A 23,929-nucleotide genomic window follows, 5' to 3' on the forward strand; every position below is an offset into this window, starting at 1 on the left:
AGGATGAAATGCCGACTTGAAAATGGGACCCAGGGACTCTTATACAGAGCCTAACACTGCTCACGGCCTGTGAGCCAATAAACTCCCTGGAAAAAAATGATCCTAAGTGAAATTTAAAGGAAACACACACAGAGGAGTGTTTTATACATATGGTTAAAATCTAAATTCAGTGGGGAAATGGTTTCATAATTGATGGTACTTATATCAATTTGATGAAGAACTGAAAAGTCCGTAAAAATAATAAATTTGAGAACTACAAAGTAGCACAATAAAAATATGAGGTAAAAAAGGAGAGCATTAGACACACATAAAATATCTATAGAAAGGACTGAGAATTGTAAAAGAACAGAGAAGACTGAAAAGTCATAGACTTAGCACCTAGGGCATACAGTTAAAGGATTTTCTTTGTTAATGTCCCTTAATGAGATCGTAACATTACTTTAATAACATATAAAAATAAAATAAAACAGAATGAAGTGGTCCCTGGATTTTCATCTTTGCTTACCACCCAAAGGCCAAGTTCAGATGTCACTTACACGTCCCCTTTCAGGAAATTCGGGAACTCCTTCCTGAGGAAGTCTGTGGAGGGTGGTGATATTTGGTTGCATGGACAAACACAGTCAGACCATTGCCGGACTGGCTGTTTCATCGAGATACATAAAAACAAGTTGCACATAAACCTTTAGAAACATGAAGATTGAGAAGCCCTACTTCAAAACTGCTCCACAGAGAGCTCTGTTTAACCACACACACGCGCGCACACACATGCACACACACGCACACACGCATGCACACACGCGCACACGCACGCACACACACACACAGTAGCAGCAGCGCTGCAGACTGTTGGTTGTGACGTAATACACCTTACAAGAGTGACTTACGTTTTCTATGACCTGGAAACAAACGGCATGAGGAGGCCGCACTGCGTACCTCATGTCCATCTCCAGGAACAGCTAAGAGACGGCGGCCACGGCACAGCTCCGGCTCCCCGCCCCTGCACCGCATCCGCCTCTCTTTTCTGACTCGCCCCTGCCTTTGAGGGGGGGTGAAGCAAGGCGCTTCCCGTTCCTCCTCCATGAAGCCCACTCGATCGCTGGCCAGGGGGCTTACCTTTCCTAAGTGCCATCCTGGACTTGGAATAGAACATCGTTGATGGAAGGCACCCGAAGATCCTAAGTTGATTTTTTTATTAAAGAACTCTTTCAAAACAGTTGCTTTTCTTTACTGAGCACCTACTATGTGCCAGGCACTATGTCAGCTCCTTGCATATATTTGTTTCTTATTGTCACAACAAACCTACTTGCAGGTGCTATTGTCTCCATGACACAGACTGGGAAAATTACAGAAATGGAGTGACTTGCCCAAGGTCACTCTCCTTTAAGTCGTAGAGAGGAATTAGAACCCAAACCTCTGGACAACTTGTCCAGGCCTCTCAGAAACACCATTCTGCCTCTCCGACACACTCAGGGGGCTTAGCCTGAACTGCTTTTGTGCAGGGGTTATAACTGGTTGTCCGGTCCCTGTTGCTTGCAGGGTAAACAACGTCTGATAAACCCACAATGCTGTACGTATTTATCACACTGCAACCCGGCAGCCAACTGTCTAACCATTTTAATAAAAAGCTATTTTCTAAGGTTTATGTTTTATTGCATGTATGACTCCCTTATTGGTTAGCATTTTGGAGTTGTGGAAAAGGTTATGAATTTAGAAACTGGCTGCATTCATATCATATTTAAAACTTAATGCTATTTTATTAAAGACATATGGGCCTCCAAAGTACACATATTAAATGTCATGTAAGAAGAGTAGCAGTTTAAATCATGGTCAAATTCATTTTTGACGTGACTCCTGAGGCTTCCCGAGATCTGAACTATTTCTTTGTAAATCTGGCAGTTTAACCACACTCATAAATCACTTTCAAAGCATATTATTTCTTAATTTTACTGCATTAGAGAGCATTTGGCCTACACAGTGAACTGTTTGTAGCAGTTATGTGAACAAAGTTGCACATTTAGTCATATAATGTGCAAAAGAAGAGGGAGGGGACTCGAAGAAGGAAAGCTTTTCATTCTCTGGTCTGCTTGACTTGGCCTCCCCACGCACCTACGCGGATGCTCTCGCAGCGTCCGGTCAGCCTCTGTCACCCCCAAGCGCAGGAGCCGCAAACGGGTAGTGAGGGTTTTGTGAACACAAGGAAGAAAAATAATAATTTGGAACGTAATCTTTTCCAAAATATCCCATGACAAAAAATTAGAATGAGTGTAGAAATTACTTTTGCAAAAGTCTTCCGCTGAGCTGAAACAGATTTAAAAACGCGCGCGGCTTCGTGCACTACGGCTGGCTTCTTTCCTAACCGCCCGCAGCTCCAGCCTCAGCCCCAGCGCTCAGAGCCCTGTGGCGCGGAGCTCAGGTCCCGGACCCGCATTACAAGCCCCAGGCCTCGCTCCGGGTCTTCTCCGTTTTACTGAGGCGCAAAGGGGCTGCCTCAGTGACAGACCCCAGGATCTGAGCGGCAGCCTTGGTTTCCAGACTTGCTGAGGGAGTTGGGAGAGGGTAAGAGAGTTGAGTCTGAGGTCACCCAAATGAAAGGGCTTAAGGGCTTATTTTTGCACCGGGGGTCTTTTTCCCAGCGCGGGCCCTGGGAGACTCTCGGCTCCCCCGCTGCTCCCGCTGGGGCTGCCGCCCACCGGCCCCCTGCTTTCTCCAGTGACCGGGACCCCCTCTGTCCTCACTGCACTGGCTTCTCTTGCATCTTCGTTTGGCCCCGGCTTCCTCCCTCCACCATCACCCCAATAAAATGGCCTGTGCAGTGCCTGGGGACACCCCCAAACTCAGGACTCCAGCTTCTCCCAGATGAACAGGAGGCTTTCTTTCTCCTCCTATATTCCTTTCTTTTAGGTGTTTTACTCTCATCAGGAGGCAGCTGCTTAGTAAAAGCCGTAGAAATATTTAAATATAAAACACAGTGAAACCCGACCGGGAGTATAAGGGCAATACCCTCTTCTAGGGACTGAATTATGTCCCCCTGAAGTTCATATACAGAACCTCTAACTTTTAGTCAATCTCTCTCTCTCTCTTTCTGTCTCTGTCTATCTCTCTCCTGTCATGTGAGGACACAGCGGAAGGTGGCCATCTGCGAGCTGGGAGGAGAGCTCTCACCAGAACCTGCCCATGCTGTACCACGATCTGGACGCCCAGTCTCCAGAACTCTGAGGGAGTCAGTGACTGTTATTTAAGCCCCCAGGCTATGGTGTTTTGTTATGGCAGCCCCAGCCATCTAATACACCCCACCTCAAGCCAAAATTCCTTTCCCCACACTCAGCCACACAAACCAACACCACAGCAATGCCACACAAACAGAGATGTTTTAAAATTGCACAGCTAAGAACATTAGCTGGTCCTGGTTCTGCATCCTAGGAACAGTGTGAGCTCCTTACACATATTAACTCACTTAATCCTCACAACAAACGTGGAAGGGGACATTATATTCTCGTATTAACAATAGAGAAATGGATGGCAGGAGACAGACGTTCAGCCTTTATTCTAAACCTAAACATGATCTTGAAACTTGGAGAGAGCTGACCCCTAAGTGGAGCAGCAGGTCCAACAACAGCCCGTGAACCAAGTAAGAATCACAGGTTTTCATGAGCTACCAGAGCCACAGTACACTCAGACTGTAAACCTTCCCGGAAAAACAGCTGGAGGCAACTCCTTGAATCATGTCAAGAACACAAATGAAGGCTTGGTGCTGGGGAGAAATGAATAAAAATGGGCCAAATAAACATGGGAGAGGTCGCTAAGCCAGAGAGCTGTATGACAATGCCAAACACCAACAACAAAAGTGACTCACTTCCAAATTCCCTCCTGAGTTAAAGGTGTCATGCAGTAGAAGCCCCTTAAAATCCCCCACTTCAAAAGAAGAAAAAAAATATATAGGGTGTCCCCCCCAAAATATATACACACATTTTGAATAATTATAAAGGCAGTGTTTATTAAAATACATTTCATTTTCAAAGTTGAGCTTTCCGCTGTTAAAGTGTGTATTTTGGGGGTCATCCTGTGTATAGCTTTAAAGTCTAGACAGGAGATTTAATTTACCATTGAACAGATATAATGAGCTCTAATTCAGGTAACGGAGCTCAAAATCTACCTCCATAGTTTAAAATTTACATGAAAAATAAAATTACCCTAAAATGTCCCTGGCGAAAAGGCTGAGTGTATTGCTATCACTGACAATGGCATGGAAGGTCGCTAAATTAAGATCACAGGAAGCCCCAATTACAGGGCCCCTATGCATTACTCACAGCGCCCTGTGTACTATGAGGAGGACAGCAAGTAAAGGAGTTAATTATACCACCAACCATGAAAGGCAGACCTGCTCTATCATGCTTGTGAAGCAGCACTTGGCCTGGTCAGAGGGACAATGATGAAGTATCTGCAGTGGGAGCATGTCCCTGGGCCCCAGAAGTGAGCCACGGTGACCACAGGTAGACAAAGCAATGGAGAGGCAACGACTTACTTGCTAGAAGGTTGTGACCAGCTCTCCCACCAGATCCAAAGGTACCTAAGAGTTTGGATATTCCTGGAGTTCTTGGAGGGGAGAAATCAGCTCGCTGGAGAAACAGGCAGGGAGCAATGGGGACGTGTCATAACCCTGCTCCCTCATAATATGAAACAGCTTCTTTTTGTTCCTCAAGGAACCATTCGGGGCCAGGGGCACCTCTAGAGGTAAAGGTAATTTTTAAAATGAGATGAAGTGCTCCTCTAAGCGTCTCCTCCAAGCCTGCTCTGGAGGAAGTGCCATTACTGGAGCTCGTACTAATGCCTACCTGTATATACCTGCTTGGCAATCACCTGGATGAGACCCTGAAAAGTATGTATAGCCACGGTCAGGCAGACAGATCGAATGTTTCTTTCATTCAAGCTTTGTGAAGACTTTTACATGCATTCAAGTCAGATAATCTAAAGTTACCCTCCCGCTTCATCCCACCTACTTTTTGGCTTCTTAGGCTCTTGGGGACAATGCAAAGAACAAATGAATGTTAAATATTAGAGGTATCCCTCTAATCAGTGAGCTTACATGAGTTTCCTTTTATATCTTCTTGAAGCTCACCCTTGTCTGTTGAATTGCCCCCTCCCGCCCCCCCCCACCCCAATTCACACATTTAAGCCCTAACCCCCAGCATTTCAGAATGTGATTATGTTTAAAGACAGGGCCTTTAAAGAAGGGACTGAGCTAAAGTGAGGTCACTGGATGGTCCCTAATCCAGTGTGGCTAGTGTCCTTGTAAGTAAAGGAAATCTACTCAAAGAAATAGTAGGGATGTGAGGACACAGCAAGAAGTGGCCATCCGCAAGCCAAGGAGACAGGCTTCAGAAGAAACCAATCCCATCAACACCTTGCCTTGGACTTCTAGCCTCCATAACTATGAGAAGTGAATTTCTGTTGTGTAAGCCGCCCAGGCTGTGGTATTGCATTATGGCAGCCCTAGCAAACTAGGCCACCTGCTGCTAGTTGCAGGCAGTTTGGAAATAACCAGAACTCAAGAACAGAAACTGGGACCATGCCATCCTCATATTCTCCTTCTCTCTTAGCCATAGAACAAGGTTCCTGATTTGTTTCCCAGTGAGCCAGCCATCCAACAGGTTTCCTCTTCCAAGATGCCTACCTGCCCGGAAGTTCGGTCCCTGCCATCTGATAGTCCCATGGACCAGAAGGGACTTTCTAATCCAGGCAGAGCTCTATGAAGCCAGAGTTCAGAGAGAGAGAGAGCAAGGCCCTGGTCTAACTGGGGGGTGGGAGCATTCATGATCCTCCCTTCTTTACTCAGACCTCAGTTGCTGGCCTTTTTTCTGTCCTAGACAAGTTGTTTCCATGTTTCGAGCCCACTCCTCCTCCTCACTGGCTTGGAATCACCAGGCTTAAAGTAAGGAATGAGTGGGGAGGGGCAGGGAGGGGGGAAGGGGGCACAGCATGTCAAGGATAAGGTACTGTTCAAGCTCACCAATGCCAAGGGCAGCTCCCTGCCAAGCCCTGAAGCTGCACACGGAATTAGGGGTAATTTTAGTTGTAAACACGGGTAACTTTACATTGGCACCCCAACTTTATGCTATGGGAACCCACTTTCTTAAAGAAGCTTCTTTATTTTTCTCTTCTCTTTCCTTTCAAGCTTAATTTAAAAAAATAATAATCAGAAACCTAAATTGCAAAAGCAAAATACCAAAACCTATCTTCTAAAGTGGATCGAGAAAAGGTCAAGTTGGAAATACACAGATTACAGGTATAATTGCCTATTAAGGCTCCATCTCAATCATTATCAGCGATCATATGAATGAGGACTCTTCATGGCCCAGTTAAGCCACCTTAAATTTACTCCTTAAAGCTAAGGCAACTGATTCCATAGGGGAAAGGGCATTTGGGGTAAGACGTCTCAAAGAACTTTTTAGAATGCCACGTACCCATCACCAGGGGAGCGACTACTGTGTCTCTGATAGCCATCAGCGTTCTCCGTGTCCCAGCATCGGAGCTGCTCCAGGCCACAGGCCCAGGAAGAGGGCTCTCAGCCCCAGCCTTTGGCCTCTGTGGCTCTCTGAGCACCACCACTGGCCTGGGTGTTCTGGATGCTGGGCAGCCTCAAACCAGCAGCTGACTCTGCACAAATTTCCCAAACACCTGCTGTGCACAGAGCCTTCTGCTCCCTCTCCAGACACCCGGGGGCCTAACACGCCTGTCCATGCTTTCCTCTGCATTCAAACCCTGCCAAGCTCCCCCCGTATCCTAGCGTAAAATCACAGACTTGGCCGAGCAGACAGAGCCCTTCTCAGCCTGGCTCTTGCAGTTCTCTGCCTAGCCCACGCATTTCACCAAAATGGGTTTGGGGGCATGGTCACAAGGACAGGGTCAAAATTAAAAATTACAAAGTTCCCTTTGGCTCCCTCCCAGGAGCTTGCCTTCCTGCTCCTTTATGCCTGCCTCCCATCACAGCTCTATGCCTAGTTTATTCACTTTAAGGGGTATAGGGGAAGCATCTTGAGCTCTGAGGCCTAGGCAGGCCTAAGGGAAGTCTGATTCCACATTGCTCTGGAATTTTAGGTGATGTAAGTAAATTCTCCCATCATCAGTTTCCAGGTTTGTAGATTTAAGTTGAAGGAGAAATTTAGAGGTGATATTTTTAAGTTGCTTGTACAGTGTCTAGTACACAGTGGACATTGAATATCTGCTTCTTGTTGTTTTCACTCCATGTCAGAACAATATCGATGCATGAAATAATGTAGCACAAGGCAGCCTGTCGACCCTATAGCCAGCCTTGTGATCCTAATTAGTTAAGCATCCAGAAAGCCTAAGCATCAGGAGTTGGTGCTGTGACACCCCAAACTGCCACTAACTGCACGAAAACCCACGTTGTGTCCTAAGAGCTCTGGATCGAGTGGCCAGGGAAGGGCCAGAGGGCAGTGTGTGTGGATGGATGGCCTATGTCTTAGGTTTCGGCAGTCACGCTATTCCTCAAAGGCACAGTGGCTGACAGCAAGCACTTATTTCTGTGCAGAGGCTGTGGTTGGCCATGGTAGCTCTGCTTCAGCTCCAGACTTCGGGTCAGGTTCAGGTCTGCTCAGTGTGAGTCTCCTGTTGTTTCCACAGCAAATGGCAAACATGCAAGAGGGGTGAGTGAAAACACACGGTGCCTTCCGAGGCCTTGGCCCAGAAGTGGCATACTGCACTTCCACTCACATCCCATTGACTGAAGCATCATGGCCAAGGCCAAAGTCAATGGGATGGGCAAGTGCACGCCTCCCTTAGAGGGGAGCCATGACAAGGGAGAGAGAAAGGGACAATTTTAGGCAAATAATGAAATCTATCACACTTCTCCCCATTTTTAGGTCCTAGAGTATCTAGGAAGTACCTAGGAAGACTTATCCAATTCCCCTCAAAATGCCACTTCCTTCCATGATCCCCTAGGCATGTGTCTGTCCAAATATCTTTAGACAAAAGCAAGCATGTTGGAGGCTAAAAAGAGGAAAAGTACACAGCTGGGCCATTAGGATGCAGTAAAAGCCAATGACTCCAACACAGATACCACAATATCTTATCAGGCATTGGGCTTAATGGAGAGGGAGACCTACTAAGTGCTCAGCACCTGGCCAGGCTCCAGGGATTTCTAGAAGTGGCTCTGAGAGGCTGCTACCAGCACCAGCTGCCACTGTTTTACTTCTCTCTACCGTGGATTTCAATTCTCTGTCCATTGACCTTTGCCAGGGCAGAGGAGACACAGCATTTATGCAATAGTCTATCTCTGATTTCAGAGGGTTGCTATCCAAGAGCAAGGTAATAAAAGCTACCAAAATCACCTTCGAAGAGCAACACTACGAAAGCATTTACTTGAGACACAGGGTAGAATGGTGCTAAAAATGGAGAAATATAAAACCCTTAAGTGATTCCCCCTCAAATGAATGTGGAAAACTGAAATCAGGAGGAAAAATGAAAAACGAACAAACTGTAAATTTTTTAGCTCCTGGAGTTGTTTCTAAACATACCGCCTAAACATCTTACAAAAAAAGAAGTTAATTCAAGAATTCCCTCCCCTCAAAATTTACTATAAAGAACTGAAAACAGAATCTCAATATGTTTCAAGACAAGAAACATTTGTGTAAGAAAAGAAAAGAAGCATAAGACACTAACATTTTCAGGCAGTTAGAGATATCCAGAAAATCAAGTGACACTTTAGTTTTCTTTGGAATATTTGGAACAGTAGGGAGATTTAAGCATACATTGGCTTATTGTCTATTGAGCTGTATGGATATGTGGCTTATTTGTTTATTACAATATTTATTTAGAGGCACACCCTGGCTTTATGTAAAATATATATTCTTGAAAATACGCAGTATAGACTAAACGTTAGTAATTGCAATCAATCTAGAGGTATTTTCTGATAACCTTTAACATGTTTGCAATTGGGCTAGATAAGGCTCACAGAAGATATGAGACATATAAACCGTAGTTGAGCACAAGGGAGCATTTAGTAAAGAACTAGGCTAAGCATTAAGTGAACCAACAAGCCACTAGGCTGTGCTCCTTTATGGTAAGACAAAAAAAAAAAAAAATACAACAACAGCTGAGAGAGGGAAAATCTCATTTTAACTGTGCACACACTTATGGAGTGCCCCAACATGTTTTCTGAGAAAAGATGCCTTTTATTCCTAAAAAAACTAGCAGGAGCAGGTAGTTTCTGAGAGGGGGACTCAGAGAACAAAATGAGCAGTGCCAGGGGCAGGCCTCTCAGACCTCACACGGGCCTCCCCCGGCAGTGTCACCCGTTGAGGAAGCCGAGGCCCAGTGATCACGGCAGCTGGAGGTTTTGCTGTCATGAGAAATGCCAGGTAAATCTTTTGGAAAAACAAATATGTGACCCAGAAGCTCTCTTTTCTGCCAACACCCAGATTCAGATGATTGCATTTCCTTAAGGTAAAAGGCCCCTTTCTGCTTTTCCAGGGAACCATATTGAGGCAGCAACAGCAACAACCAAAACTGGACCACTGTTCCTGATGGATCTTCTAGTATGTTCTGTTTATGGTATATTCTTCTGAGGAGTTCGGCAGAGTCTCTACTACAGACCAGGCACTGGAGATATGACAGTAAAGAACGAAGCCCCTGCCCTCCCGGAGCTGCCAGCCCAGTGGGTGATCACCTGGCTTCTGGATGCTTCTATTCCATCTTTAGGCTGCCTTTTTGTGGAAATCCATGAACATGGACACAAATGGAAAAAACTAAAGTTACCCAGGGAACATAGGGCCCAACTCTGTGTGTCAAGAGAGGGTTGAGTAGTGTAGTCATGGAAGCAGGTGATCCTTGCACCCAAATAGCTTTCAACTTTCAGTTTAAGGAGGAGAACAGAAAATATTTATGAGAGGTACAGGCATTCAGAAGTTTATTTCTTTAATGCATCACAGTGCCCTCCCTCATTCCCTTCCTCTCACTCACAGACACACTGTACTCCTCCCCTCAAATACCCAAAGATACACACACACAAATATGCAAACTCTGAAAAACGACACAAACTACACGTGATAGGAAACGCACTCTTGCCTGTGTAAGACATGCTGATGCATTCTCCAGGACCCATCCGTACTCATGAACGCACCTATTTCCATACCTTACCTATAAGAGAATGGCCATGGTTACAGGCAAAAATACAAGTGTTAAAACACTTCCTAACGTAGGCTGTGATTCTCAGTCTAGCTGCCCCTGGGGTGACTCTTCCCGGTGCTTCTATAAGGTTCTGAAGATTAAATAGTTGGTAGCCAACTTCATACATGTGCCTGTAAACAGGAGGGCTCAGCTTTAAATAATTATGTCAAAGAAATGACAAGTGTGCTCTTTGCCAGAACAGGGATGAATAATTACAAAGCCAGGACATAATTAAGCAATTCTGACTGTCGGATTCTTGAACCGTCTCTCTGATGTGCAGGGCCGGCGTGTCTGCCACGCACGCCCTCCTGGACAGGCCCCTGCACCACTTTGATCTATGCTTCCCCGTGCGGCGAGGGGGTCACAGGCTGGTCATTACAGAAGCCTTTCTCAGGGGGGCCTCAGCCTTCTCTACGTCCAGCCTGGTGCTCTCTGCATGGACAATGGCGTGATTCAATGGCCAATATTTGACAAAGATATATATTTTCTTTATAATTCTGGGAAATGAGCAAAGCCTAGCTGTTGTAAGTCCATTAACTAACAATACACACACACACACACACACACGAGAGTCTAGAAGAGCCCACTATAACATTAGCTATCATTCCCTAATGAATGACAGCATCTTTCTGCAAAACAATCAGAGCTCAGACATTAGGCAGCTTTTAAGGAGCAAAAGCCAAAGAGCAGCGAGGAAGGAGAGCTGTGTCACCGTGAGAGAATGCAAGAGAGAACTCGCACCCAAGCACCAGGGCCCACCAGGTACCGAACCAAACCTCCGGGGCATCGGGGATTATCAGATCCTGGAGGATTTTGTATTTGCATCAGCCAAGCACCCACACTGCCCGTTCCTACCTCCATGGCACGGGCTGTGATTGGAGAGGCATTTTCCATTCTCCCAAACACTTTATGTCAGGAATAAAATGAAAACAGCTCCCCAAGTCACGGCCCCAGATCATCCATCAGAGCCTTCTGCCGAATGAGCACAACAGGCCGCCGCTGCCCTGGGAAGGACAGGAGCCAGCTTGAGAGTCCGACGCCGTTATGAAAAAGAGGCCTTCGCCCGGCGCTCAGCACAGCGGCGGCATCCACGGAGGAAACCGGCTCCACTTAGGAGCGGGCCAGGCGCACACAGACCTCCCAGGACATGCAGATGTGTACACACAGAGATGGAGAGCGTGTACACACACCTGCGCAGCAACAAACACATCTGCATACACTGTGAGCCAGCGAGAGCCAGCTGGTTCAGCATTCCCAATTCAGCAAGGAGCTCATGCGGCCTCTCCATCCCCAAGAAAAGTGCCCGTGAGTATGTCTGCAAGCAGACAAAAGGGATCGCCTGCTACTCAAGAGCAGCAGACAGTTTGGTATGAGAGGCGGGATCCAGAGAAATCCTCCAGCGCCCTTGAAGGGTCATGGTGTAAACAGAACACTTAACTGGAAGCCCACATCTGGGGTTCTGGCCCCACATCCCTGGATTCTGGCCCCACATCCTCGGGTTCTGGCCCCACATCTCTGGGTTCTGGCCCCACATCTCTGGGTTCCATCTCCACACCCCCGGGTTCCAGCCCCACACCCCTGGGTTCTGGCCCCACATCCCAGGTTCTGGCCCCACATCTCTGGGTTCTGGCCCCACATTCTTGGGTTCTGGCCCCACACCTCTGGGTTCTGGCCCCACATCCCAGGTTCTGGCCCCACATCCTGGGTTCTGGCCCCAGGCTGCCTCATGGGACTCTGGGCCTAGGAAAGCCCCATCCTCTCCCAGGTCCTTCGCCCATTAAATGAGACCTCATACCCGACGATTACTGAAGTCGTTCCAGTTTGGAAATCATGAGACCCTACAAAAAGATAACCACTGAAGGTCCCTGAGCTTTGTCGGAGAGCTTCTACTTCTCCTCAAATAATTAATGAAAATTTTAAAGCTTAATACAGTTAGTAAAGATGTTAGAGTCAATCACACAAACATGAGCCAATTCTATAATTGATCAGAAACTAATTTGAAGCTTTGAAGAGCATTTCTGCCTAAGTTGCTAATGACTCAGAGAACCAGCTATTACCGGATTTTAAAGAGCCATTCCCACTTGCTTTCAAAGACAGGGAGGATTCAGACCTCCCAGCTCCGCTCCTCCCCTGTCCCTGCCGCCATCTCTACTCCAACAGCACAGTCCCGCCTTCTCCTGCTGTCTCCATTTAGGACCTTCCAATGAGGTTTTGTTTGAACAGAGAGATGCACCGGGAAACGGTTTAGGTCGCTGCTCCAGGGGTAAGAAATCAGAGTGGAAAATGTGGGCTCTGCCATCAGACACACAGGTAAAGCTCCAGCAATGACTAGCCCGGAGACTCGGGCAGCCCAGTTCACGTCTCCAGGCCTGAGTTACTAATCTGTAGAATAAGCCAACGCCCCTTCCTTCTACATCTCAGGGGCGTGGGAGGGCGCACAGACCCGTATACAAGGAACCCTAGACAGTGGTGGGGTGCCCCCAATCCGGTATCTGGTGCCCCTTCGGATTTCCAGTGACAACATAGAGCCACCCATGTCACAGACAATGCCAGCGGAAGAAATACTGATCTAGTCTCTCCAGTGCCTGCACACAGGAAGGTGAGAAATGCAGGGGGGCAGGAACCCAAGACAGTATAAACAGCTCATTTGCTGTACTTTGCTTGGTTTGGTGATGCAGCTGTCTCTGGAATCCTTTAGCAAACAAACAAATAATAATAAAAGAAAAGAAAGAAAAGAAAAAAGGAGGCCAAGAAATAAATTATTTCATTTGGACAAAATCGCAAAAGCTGAAATAACAGAAGGCAGCCATGAGCAATACATCAAACCTACCCTGATAAGGAAAACTGTTAACACTTTAATAACCACGAAACGAATCGCTCAGTTAGCTTGCCATGTGCTGAAACAGGTCACTGTACATTTGTCTGCCAGGATTACACCCTCCGCATCCACACTTGCACAACTGCTAGCGATTGTACGCAGCAAATGGGAAACAAGGTGCACCTCGTGGATTCAGGGACAGAAAGCAGCCTGTGGTCTGCTAGCAGCTGAGCAACTTGACGCAAGAGGAGGCTTTTTCTGTTTTGGGTCTGTTTGTTTTCTTCTGTCCCTCTCAACCATTCCCAGGGCACGTGCAGAGCCCTGCAAATCAGTGAGGGAAAACTGGACCTCCAGGATTTCTGGGCCAGTGTGTTCAACACAGAAGCCAAGATCCCCTCGGAAATGGTGATGTCACTCTACAGAACCCTGGGCAGGAATGGGTCTCCACAGGGGTCACTAAGTGTCAACAGGTCCATTCTCCAGCCTCGGGCTTCACTGAAGGACCCCCATTCCTCCTAATGAGATAGTTGTTGATATCCTTAACAATCTCCGTGTGTGTGAAAGCCATCTCCCTGCCTCATCAATGCTGTCATTGAGATGACACCACAGTCACTTCCATGGCCTCAGTGCAGACTTCGCTGGACATCTGTGAACATCATTCCCATGAACTTGAGAGAGCTACAGGAGGGAGCTCACACCAGTCCCAGGTCATAGTTTTGGGAAAGGATTGCCTTCCTGCTGCCTAGATCTCTGAGAGCTGGTGGGTTCTCACCTGTGGACCAGAGAAATCACCCTCTCGTGGCTCCCCTTTGGTCCCAGGAAAGAAGGGCTCCTGAGAGGTGCTAGAGGAGTCCTAACCACCTGAGAAAGAGCAAGTGCCCAGTGCTTTCCTCTTCCTCCTTTCTCAGCTCCAGACCTGCAGAGGCCCTAAGAACCACCTTCAAGAAAGAGGCCTGAAATCCCACCTACCCCTGGAACATCACCGTTGGGCTGTGCGTGGTACTGCTCCCTTGGTAAAAGAGCCACCTGGGTGAAAGCACCTTACAGGTAAGGTCCCCTTAGCCTGCAAAGACCCAGTTGACACCCAGTCCTACTTCCTGTTTGGACGACACCGTGGTGTGAGGCCCCCCTGCACTCTGACCACATGGGGACACACTCTCCGTGCTCCCGGAGAACCGGTGTGGTGAGACCCAAGTCCCTCGAGAAGACCATGAAGTGGCGGCTTACCTTGGGCTTCACCACCTTCATGAACGCCCCTCTGACCATAGCTTCCTCTCGTTCTTCTCTGGTTACTTTCCGGGCATCCAGAAACTTTAAGTTGGGCAGCTTGTGCAGAACAAAGCACCTGGAAGCAGACAGGCAGAGATGACTCAGGACGGGGGCGGCCACCTCAAAGCTCATGCAGTCTGTCTCATATTCAGGAAATTCGTCCAGCTGATGTCCTCACCAAAACCCTAAGCTTCCTAAAGGCAGGGACCTTTATTTTTGTTCACCCTCATGCCATCTTGGGACACAGTGTTAGAATTGACTCAATAAAATACCAGTGCATTTCTCTTCCACGAATGTTTCTTGAGCATCTACTATGCGCCAGGTCCTAGGTATACAGAGGTGGTTATAACATGGTCCCTATACGTAAAGGGGTTTTCAGTGCCATGGGGATGATAGACTCGCACAGAGAAATTAGAAATCAGCAGAGCTCAGTACCAAGGTGGAGGTTAAGCAGTAGTTTTGGGAGCATGAGAAAGGGACCGAATATACTCACTGAATAAAAACTAATCACTGAAGGACGAGGAGATTTCAAGGAGGCTTCGAAGAAACAAACCCTAAAGCAACCCAAATATTAGCTTCTTCTCAGTGCAAGCGTCACACGGAGAAGCAGCGCACTGCCCTTCCCAGGGGAGCCCTGGGTCCTCAGGCCAGCTCCCACACTCACACGGCCACCTCACATCACATGTGACCCCCGCTGCTTGTCCAAAGGAAAGGCAGCGATCCCTCTACACTACAGACAATGGCTTAGAGGCCTCTACTTATAACCTTCATATTGGTCATTTGAAGTCAAAATACTCTGAAGTTCTTTGGAGGCATAACTTTCCTCCCCAGAACTGTGCACCCCAACATCTGAGGTCCCGGAAAGTTGACTGTCTCCTTCCTGCTTCCTCTCTGGCCTCGATCCAGTACCTTTTTCCTATTTCTCCCTGAGCCTCCCCCTGCCCTTTCCAAATGCCCCCTAACCTCATCCAAAAGCAGAGCACTTCCACCAAGAGCCCAAATGACCTCTCTGTCCTTCAGGAGAGCTCCCCTGGCCTCTGTCAGTGTCAGAGAAAACTCCCGTCTTCTGCCTGTGGCAGCAGAGTCTTGATGACAACAGACTCTTTCAAATGAAGACATGTACAGACGGAAACAATATGTCAGGAGTGACGCTCGAAGGAGGAAAGACACCCACTAAGTGTAGGGTGGGAAGCGATGAATATTCAGGTGAAGAAAACATCAGTATTACAAACTCAGCCGGTGTTTAATGATGGAATGAAAGATGTCTTCATGGGGCTGGCAGGAACCACGGTGACAACAGATAGCACGTTGTCATCTCGCCCCACTTTGGATCACAGCCCTGAAATCAGGAGAGAGAGAGCAAGAGAGAGGTGCTGGCTTTTAAGCTAGTTAAAATTTTTAGATGACAAAGAGCTGCTGTTTTCAGAGCACTCTTCCTATACAATCAAAGAAACAGCCTATAAAATAGGCTGCCTGTCACCCTGATACTAGAGGTGACTTGACTTCCATCCTGATGACTGGCCTGGGGTTGCCAAGTAGTTGCTGCTTAGAGAGATTTGAGGGACTCTAGGAAAGCCTGCCCCAAATATTGGGTCTGAGACTCAGTCCAGAGTCCAAAGCTCCACCCTTAGAGATGTCATTGCTCACTTACTCACACATTTATTCACCCAGCAAATAATTACGGAGCAGCTACCACCTTCCAGGAGCTGTGCCAGGTGCTGAGGATAAGGGGTGCATAAGACAGACCAGGTCCCTGCTCTCGAGGAGCTTCTATAGCAATACAGGGGTTCTCAGGCTTGAGGGGGTGTCAGCATCCCCTGGAGGGCTTGTTGAAAGGCAGACAGGAGAGCCCCAGCCCTGGAGTTTCTGATTCACTACATGCGGAGTGGGGCCTGGAATCTACATCTCTAGTAAGTTCCCAGGCAAGGCTGATGCTGCTGGTCCTACTGAGAACCACCATCCAAGTGAAAATGGCACCATGAAAAATAATAGTTGGGGAATTATGAGGTTGGCCAGGTAGCAAAGAGTCTCCTTCCCAATTCTATGAGCGGCCTGCCCTGCCCCGTGTCTGCAGCACACGGGACACAGCGGCCACATCCACCCGATCTCCCTGCCCCTTGGTGGTTTGGAACAGCTTCCAAAGATTACTGCCAAGTGATAAGTCAGTGGGCTCTCTGCCTGCCTGTCCCATCCCAGTCTCGGGAGATCTATTGCCCTTTGTTCTGGTCATGTTGGGGTGTCAAAAGCTGCAGCTTCAATCCTGAGCATAATACAAGCTTGCCATAAAAATACGAGAGGATTCCCAAAGCCACGGAATGAAGGCTTTTACAATATCAATTCCACCCTTGTAAATTTAATCCTGGGTTATTTGTTGCACCAAAATCTCTTTACCGTGATGTATGACTTAGTTACTGAGGTTATCACAGCCGTATCCTAAAGTTGCATAGTACATAAAACATTTCGGTTAACAATGCGGGGAGGTTAACTCCCCCAGATAACCTGCAATCACAAGGGCGAGTCCACATGACACAGCTCTGTCAGCCTCCACGAGCTATTGATGGTTCAATCAGTTTGTTTTGAAGGTAAAGTACAACAAAAGGGCAGTAAACTTATTCAGACTGTCAACAGGGGCTATCGGGAATGGGGCTTGCAGGTAAGTAATTCTGGGTGTTTTAAGGCTATTATCAAACAGCGATGGTTGAAGGGAGAGACAGCTACTAATAACACAGAAGGCAGCCATCATAAACCACTTTATGGCAGAAACCCCCGTCTATAAATCCCGTGACACCCGGAGACAGCTCCAGATTTATAAAAGTGCTTGTTAAGCCAGGACACTGCTTAATGAAAAGAGATCTATCTGGGTTCTGAGTCTCCTGTCCCTAGCTCCAGAGGGCAAGTCCAGTTTTCCTGACCTTCCCAAGGTGGCTGGGTGACAGTCCCAGGGCTGGGGGATGGAAGTTGGGGTGCTCTTGGCTGTGATATGGAAGATGAGGTAATGGAGAGGCCAGGGATCCTGGGAATGATGGTGTTTAGACCTTCATGTCTCTGTCTGCAAACAGATTCTCTAAAGGTGAGACCCCTACACAGAGTTTTCAGGCTCTCTCTGTCTTCACACAGAAGGCTCCATCTTCGTAAAGGGCTCCTCCAAGGGGCACCCAAAACCGGTAGGGGGACACAAGGAACAGCAGAAAGGCTTTGTTTGCTTGTTTCTTGCTCCAAAATCAATGTTCTCTGCCCAAATCCCAAAGCTCTGGCACTTTCCATCTGGACTTCAAAGGGAGAGGAGGCTCCTCCTCTGTCCCGCTCAGAACTGTTCCCCGCACCCCCACGCGGCCTGCTCCTGGGCTCGGCTGCGTGTTTCTTCCTCCAAGGAGACTCTGCTCACGACACACCAAGTTTCTAGATCCTGAGGGAAATGGGGGGGTCGCTGCAGGTTTTCCTTCTTCCTCCCATTTATGGCGTTCTATGCATCTTCCCACTAGTTCTTGCTGCCTACCTGCTCCCATGCATGGGGAGGGGGAGACAGTGCAAGCTACTGACGCCCTCCTGGGGGCCCCTGACGGCAGTAACAGGTGACCCATGAACTGTTCTCAACCTCTCACAAGCTTAAAAGAATAGAGCGAGCTCGCCAACAAAATATCAAGCGTCTTTGCTCCTGACTGGATTACATCAACCCTGTTTGGTAATCCTGGTCGCCTGATGCTAATCAAAAGCACTGATCAACAGCTAAATGAGTCTAATTTTAAAAAGTTAGCAAGGGCTTCAACGCAGTCTACTTAAGAGGCAAAGCTTTAAAGTATGGGGAAGAAAATTTAAAAAGAGGGGAGGTCTTCATAACAAAAAGCTTGGGGACTAACCGGTCAAAGGAAAGAGCCCAGACTCTGGGATTATCTTGCTGTGCGATCTCGGTTCTGTCCTTACCACCTTCCTGAGCCTCGGTTTCTCCATCTGTGCAATGAAGGGAACGAGCTAAATGATGCCTAAGCCTCTTTTAAGCTTTAGCTTGCTTGACTTCTATGTGCCTCAAAGTTAATTTACAATAAATCCATCCATATTCTCCGCTCATATTACTCCAGTTTCCTTACATAACTGCCCCCTCACACCTCCAGGTAAAAGAGAACTATGAGAAAAATCAATAAAGACCAAAGAGTAATGAACAAACACTGCGTGGAGTAACTCCAGATGCGCGGAGAGATGACAATGATCTCTCTCTAATGAGCCGAGGTGAGCTCACCTACAGCATTAATGAATGCCTGACAACTGGCAAAGCCAGCTGATTTGGGCAGTATGTTTGAAGTCACCGTGCAAACAATACACCCACAGGACAGACCAAGGCCCTCTACAGAGGGTAACCAGCAATTACTCTGTGGGCTTCTGTCACTTTGATCTCTGGGTCGTGACCTTTGCTTTCTTGTGATCTTCAAAGCCCAGACTGTAGATTGGCTGGAGAATGCTAGCTGGGTTATGTAAGCCACAGGTTTTACAGCTCCTACTCGGCGGGAAATGGTGGTAGCCCAGGATGGCCAACAGATGGCCAAGGGTCCCTCCCTCCTTCCCTTTGGCTGAGTGCTGCAGACACTGGGCAGGCCCCAGGGCTGCTCCCTTAGAGGGAACAAAGAAAGGGTGTCGAGCTTTAAATAATTTAATGTTGTAAGGAATACAGAGGGACCTCCTGGGAGCAAGGAAGGAGAGGCCAACCAAAGATTGCAGTGGCAGGAAAGAGTGAATGCCAGAGGGTTTGGGGATAGAACTAGAGTTAAGAGACTCTGAGCCCAACTCCCTTATTTGACAACTGAAGTTAGCACTTGTGTACTGTTGACTTTCACGTCACTGTCTTTCCTGCAGTAAGAAGAAAGAAAACAGTTGCAGTGGAGAACAAGAAATAGAGTACTCTGGGCACCCAGGTTCCACCCTCGATTCATTTATTGGCCAGTGCTGAATCCACAGGAGGCCCAAAGTGGTTTCTTGGTACGATGGTGGTCTCCCAAGCCCAGCTCTGCCTCGCCCACTCTCTTCCTGCTCCAATCCCGAAGGCTACCGCTTATCACATTCCCCTCCATTCAGCATTCATCCCGAAATAGCACAGTGTGTACACACAGCGAAGCTCGGGCAGGCCTGAGCTCCTGTAATAACACGGCAAAGGGCAGTTCTCAGCCGTGGTCTATGATGAATGGCAAAGAGAAACTCTGGGCATGGCTCTGCTCCTGCCCCAGCAGGACCAGGGCGCTGCTCGGCAACCTGGTAATATGTTCATGCTCACATTCAGATTTAATGAGCCCATTTTACCGTGGGGACGTGTGCCAAGAAAATCTAACCTGGTGCTCAGGGGGTAAGTGAGGAAGGAAAGGGGGTGATGTGGGGGGAGGGGAGGAGAGAATCTGCAGCCACCGAAGCATCTGTGAAGCCATTTCCAACAACTCCATGAACGTAGTCACTTCCCATTTCTGGCCCAGTGGTTGGCCACAGCGTGACCGAAAGCTGGGCAGGCCTCTCTGAAATCAACGTTTCCCATGGAAATGAAACAACAGACATACCTGTTTTGATGTATGGCTGGGTGACATAAATATTACATCACATGCCCACAGAGGCTGCCAATCAATAAGACATTTTTTTAGACAGCACTAAATGAGCCATGGGCTCTTGCCTCTGAATACACTCCTTTAAGACTCCTACTATTGCTTAAATGATTAATAGAAGGCATATTGTCAGAAAACGTACTTAAAGTGAAAAACAGTAAACTGTAGAAATATCATTCATTTTTAAGCAATTTTCTAGTGAAAATGTCACATAAATTTACATAGAGGCCCTAGTATTAGGCTCCGGTAAGAGCTAGAAGGCAGGCAGACCTCAGGCTTTGTGAATGAAGGGCCGGGAAGATCGTTTACCAAGCGGAAAGAAACCCAAATGCCATAGGAATCTGCATGCAAAGGTCTTCTTGTGAAATCCCAAAATTTCTCGGGAATAAAGGAGCAGGAATTCCAGGATGAATAGGGTGGGGCTGCTTATGGACCACAGAACAGAACTGGATCATATACACATTTGTCTCATCCAAATGCAAGAATGCTTGTCAAATTAGAAATAAAAAATGAGATGAACAACGAATTCAGGACGCCTGCAGAATGGGCCCACGCTGCCACACAGCAGTCGGGTGCCACACAGTGAACGTGCCGCTGGACGGGCACAGATTCCCACCTCCGCTCTCGATTCCCATTTCTCTCAGGGTGTGAGCACCTCCCACCGTGGTAGGTGACTTCTGAATTTTCAAAGATAATTTTGACTGGATGAGATTTCGGCTGTGTGCGGCCTCTAGAATCCTGCTCCTCCTGGCAACTTTGCCATATATGGAACAAACAGCCTTCCCGACCCCATCCTCACCCACCGCACAGGGGAGCAGATGTGGAAGGGGGAGGGCGTGCTCGGAGGGTGCCTGTCCCAGCCCACGAGATGGATCGCCCCTCTAGAGTCAAGTCCTCCCTAAAGAATCATGCCCCAACCAGCCCTTAGATTAAGTCTGAAGGGTAGTCTCTTGCTTGTTAACTGCATTTATCGACATCCAAATGGATCTGACTCCAAACAGGCAGTGGGCATCTGAGGGGCTCTAAGGGTCCTGCATCGGTCTGTAAGTACCCAGCTCAGGAGAGGAAGGGTAATTTCAAGCCAGCTCCAGCAAAATTACCAAGCCCCCTATTCCATGGCCTGCTTTAGGTGTTAATACCTACTTTAGGTATTAATGAGGCTTCAAAGGGCAAGAAGATGCAGTTCTTATCTACAGGAAGTCATTCTCTGAGTGGGGAAATATATGAAGCAGTGAGAAATACAGAAGGTTAAATGCATAAAACAGTGTGAGATGCTAAAGGAAGAACCGTAACTACTAGGGAGCAGAGTATCTCAGAATGTTAGTGCCAACGGGAATTTTAAATACAGTGCTACTTAGCCTAATCATTCTTAACTGAGCATCAGAATCACCTAATGACTATTTTGTTGCATTTGCTACCAAATAAATGAATCAGTATGCCTTGGATGATTCAGAAGTATAACCTTGGTTTAAGGGTCACCCACCTAGACTGGCCTCTCCATTTAAAAAATCCCACTGGCAAACTGGGTTCCATATCAGATCATCCGGCTTGACCCCTTACTCCTTAGGTCTTGGTATTTTTGCCAACGTGACCAGTCACAATAACAACAAAAAAATAGTGTTAGCTTTTATTTTTCTTTTACAACCTCATGAAATCCTCTCTCTGTTTGAGACTGAATAAAATAAGGTGAGATTAGAAACTATTCTCACTCTACTTCTCTCATTCTAGAAAAAACACACACCTACAGTTTGATCCACATGTAGATCCATGAATGAATGAATGAACATGTGTTTGAATGTGTGTGCATACACCCATACATATGTATACACGTGTGTGTGTACACACAGACACACGTATATATATAAAATATATTGGGCTATTTTAAAGAATCAAACACAGAAATCAAAAGGGGAAAAAAAAACAGAAAAACAACTGAGAATTTCCCAAACAAGGCTTGGCTTACTAAAAATGTTGATTGAGAGAACTTCCTTGGATTTCCTCAACCTTTCTAGGACATAAAAATAAGTTGCTACAAGAAGATAAAATATGTCTGAACCAGCCCTTCATACCTGAAATCAGGCTGTTAAATGCTTCAGAGATGATAAGAGTTTAAAGAAGCAAATTAAGTTCTAAGTGACTAAGCAACTTAAAGGCTTGACTTAGAAATGTGTAAACTATTCACCTGCTGGACATTAACCATATTTCTCCTAACAGAACTCACATTCAAATTGACAGTATCGCACCTCGAATGAAAATCTTCATAATGGAGAAAGATTTAATACATTTTTTTAAAAGTAGGGTTAGAGCTTTATTCAAAGATAGTTTAAAAGCAAGCAGACTAAGACTCCTATGAAATTAATCGAGTAACCCAGAAAATGAAGTTAAAGTATAAAATTCTCCCCAATGATGACATACAACTGAGCTCCTACTATAGCTTTACTTGTGTGTGTGTGTGTGTATGTGTATTTTTAGACATACTATGTTCAACAGCCTTCATTATTTCTTACAGTTTTGCTTTATACAAAATGAATGCCCCCAACTATATTCCTTCATGGGTCACCACAGATTTTTACATGAGTCTCAAAAGAACAAATTCCTCTCAAATTATTATCCTCTTTCCCCAAGCTTTCCAGGTTTATTTTCCAGTAGCCTTACCTGCTTTGTATTTCCATCCTTCTACCCTTCTCCTTCCCACACTGACTCGGGTGGGGGTTTAATGAGAGCATGTATCGTAACAGAGTGGACACATCAGAGGAGATCATTAAAAATATTTACCAAGCAACAGTCAAGGATGAGAGCATACAGAATTCAAAACGAAGGAAAACAAAACGAGCTTATGAAATTGGTAAGATCGAGGAGACTCCCAAACAGAGCAGAGTCTGGACCGGTGTTGCAAAGCAGATGGTGTAGAAGCAGAGGAAAGAAAGAAACCCCCACAAAAGCACACGGTCGGTGGACACCGAGGCAAAGCTCTATGGAACGAAGTTATGGGCCTTGTGAGACTTCCTCTTGGGATTTTATGTAAGCTCCCTAGACTTCAGTGGGAACTGCCTTCTCTCCAAAAGGTGACTGAAGCAGACCTCGGGGAACCCCCAACACAGAGCAAGTCGGCAAAACAGAGTCAAATCTGGCCTGCTGTCTTTTTTAAATAAAATTTTGTTAGAACATAGCCATGCCCACTCATTTATAGATTTATGGCTACTTCTGCACTACAACAGTTGCAACAGAGACCATATGACCTCCAGCCCTTTACAAAAAGAGTTTGTCAACCCCCGAACCAGACCACCCAACAGCTTTCCATGTTTCTTGGCTCCCGTGATCTCAGTAAAAGAAGAAATGGCTCTCGGTTACCCGAAGGAAGAGTTTAACATCATCATGAGGAATCCACTGGTATCGCCAGGCATCTGCCCTGCGCCCAGTCGCATGTACCCCCAGAGACGCCCCTGTTCGCTCTCCGGCGTGCGCAGCGTGGACACGCACCTGTACCTCCTGTAGTCTTCCTCATCTTTCTCCAGGCTCACCAGCTCATTGGGACACGCCACGTTCCCCAGCAGGCTGAGGTATTCCAGAGCCGGTGTCGCTTCTGCCAGGTGATCAAGCAGGTGCTCCAAGTCCGTGATGTGACAAAGGTTAAGGATCTTGGTCCAGGAAGACAAAAGGCTCGGCAAGGAGAATAGGCCGTAACTGACGGGGGAGGACGAGCTGCTGATGAGCCTGGCCGCCCGGAGATGGCCCGGCGAGGGTGAAGCCAGCGCGCTGTGGGGCGGGCGCAGCTAGGGTTCCACTCCTGCTAGTGGGGTGTGCAAACCAGCCCTTCTCTGGACAGGTAGGCCGAGCTCAGATCACTTGAGAGAGAATGAGTGAACTGAATTGTTTTATCCCACTTTCCTTTCCTCTATCGTTCTGTTTTTTTAAAAAAAGATGAAGGATAGATCCCATGTAGTAAAATAATTTACAATAAGCAAATCCATAAAGCTTAAATTTTTTTCTAGTAGTGAAAGCAAGACTTATTTTCAAAAGTCTCATTAAAAATATATCAATTCCCCTAGAAGGGGTAATATATCAATAAAACATACAGGAG

General features: G+C 47.0%; 1 protein-coding gene across 1 annotated transcript in view; it reads right to left on the minus strand.

Moving 5' to 3' along the window:
- The window catches only part of LRMDA (leucine rich melanocyte differentiation associated), a 957,694-nt gene that overhangs the window by 390,088 nt on the left and 543,677 nt on the right, over positions 1–23,929 (minus strand). The window contains exons 4-5 of the mRNA XM_016224104.2: positions 23,329–23,468; positions 14,231–14,348 (exon numbers count right to left, since the gene is read on the minus strand). Of these exons, the coding sequence (XP_016079590.2) occupies positions 14,231–14,348; positions 23,329–23,468 (258 nt within the window). The remainder of the gene's footprint in view (positions 1–14,230; positions 14,349–23,328; positions 23,469–23,929) is intronic.

Source organism: Miniopterus natalensis, chromosome 14, assembly GCF_054644295.1.
Source record: "Miniopterus natalensis isolate mMinNat1 chromosome 14, mMinNat1.hap1, whole genome shotgun sequence".
Lineage (NCBI taxonomy): Eukaryota > Metazoa > Chordata > Mammalia > Chiroptera > Miniopteridae > Miniopterus > Miniopterus natalensis.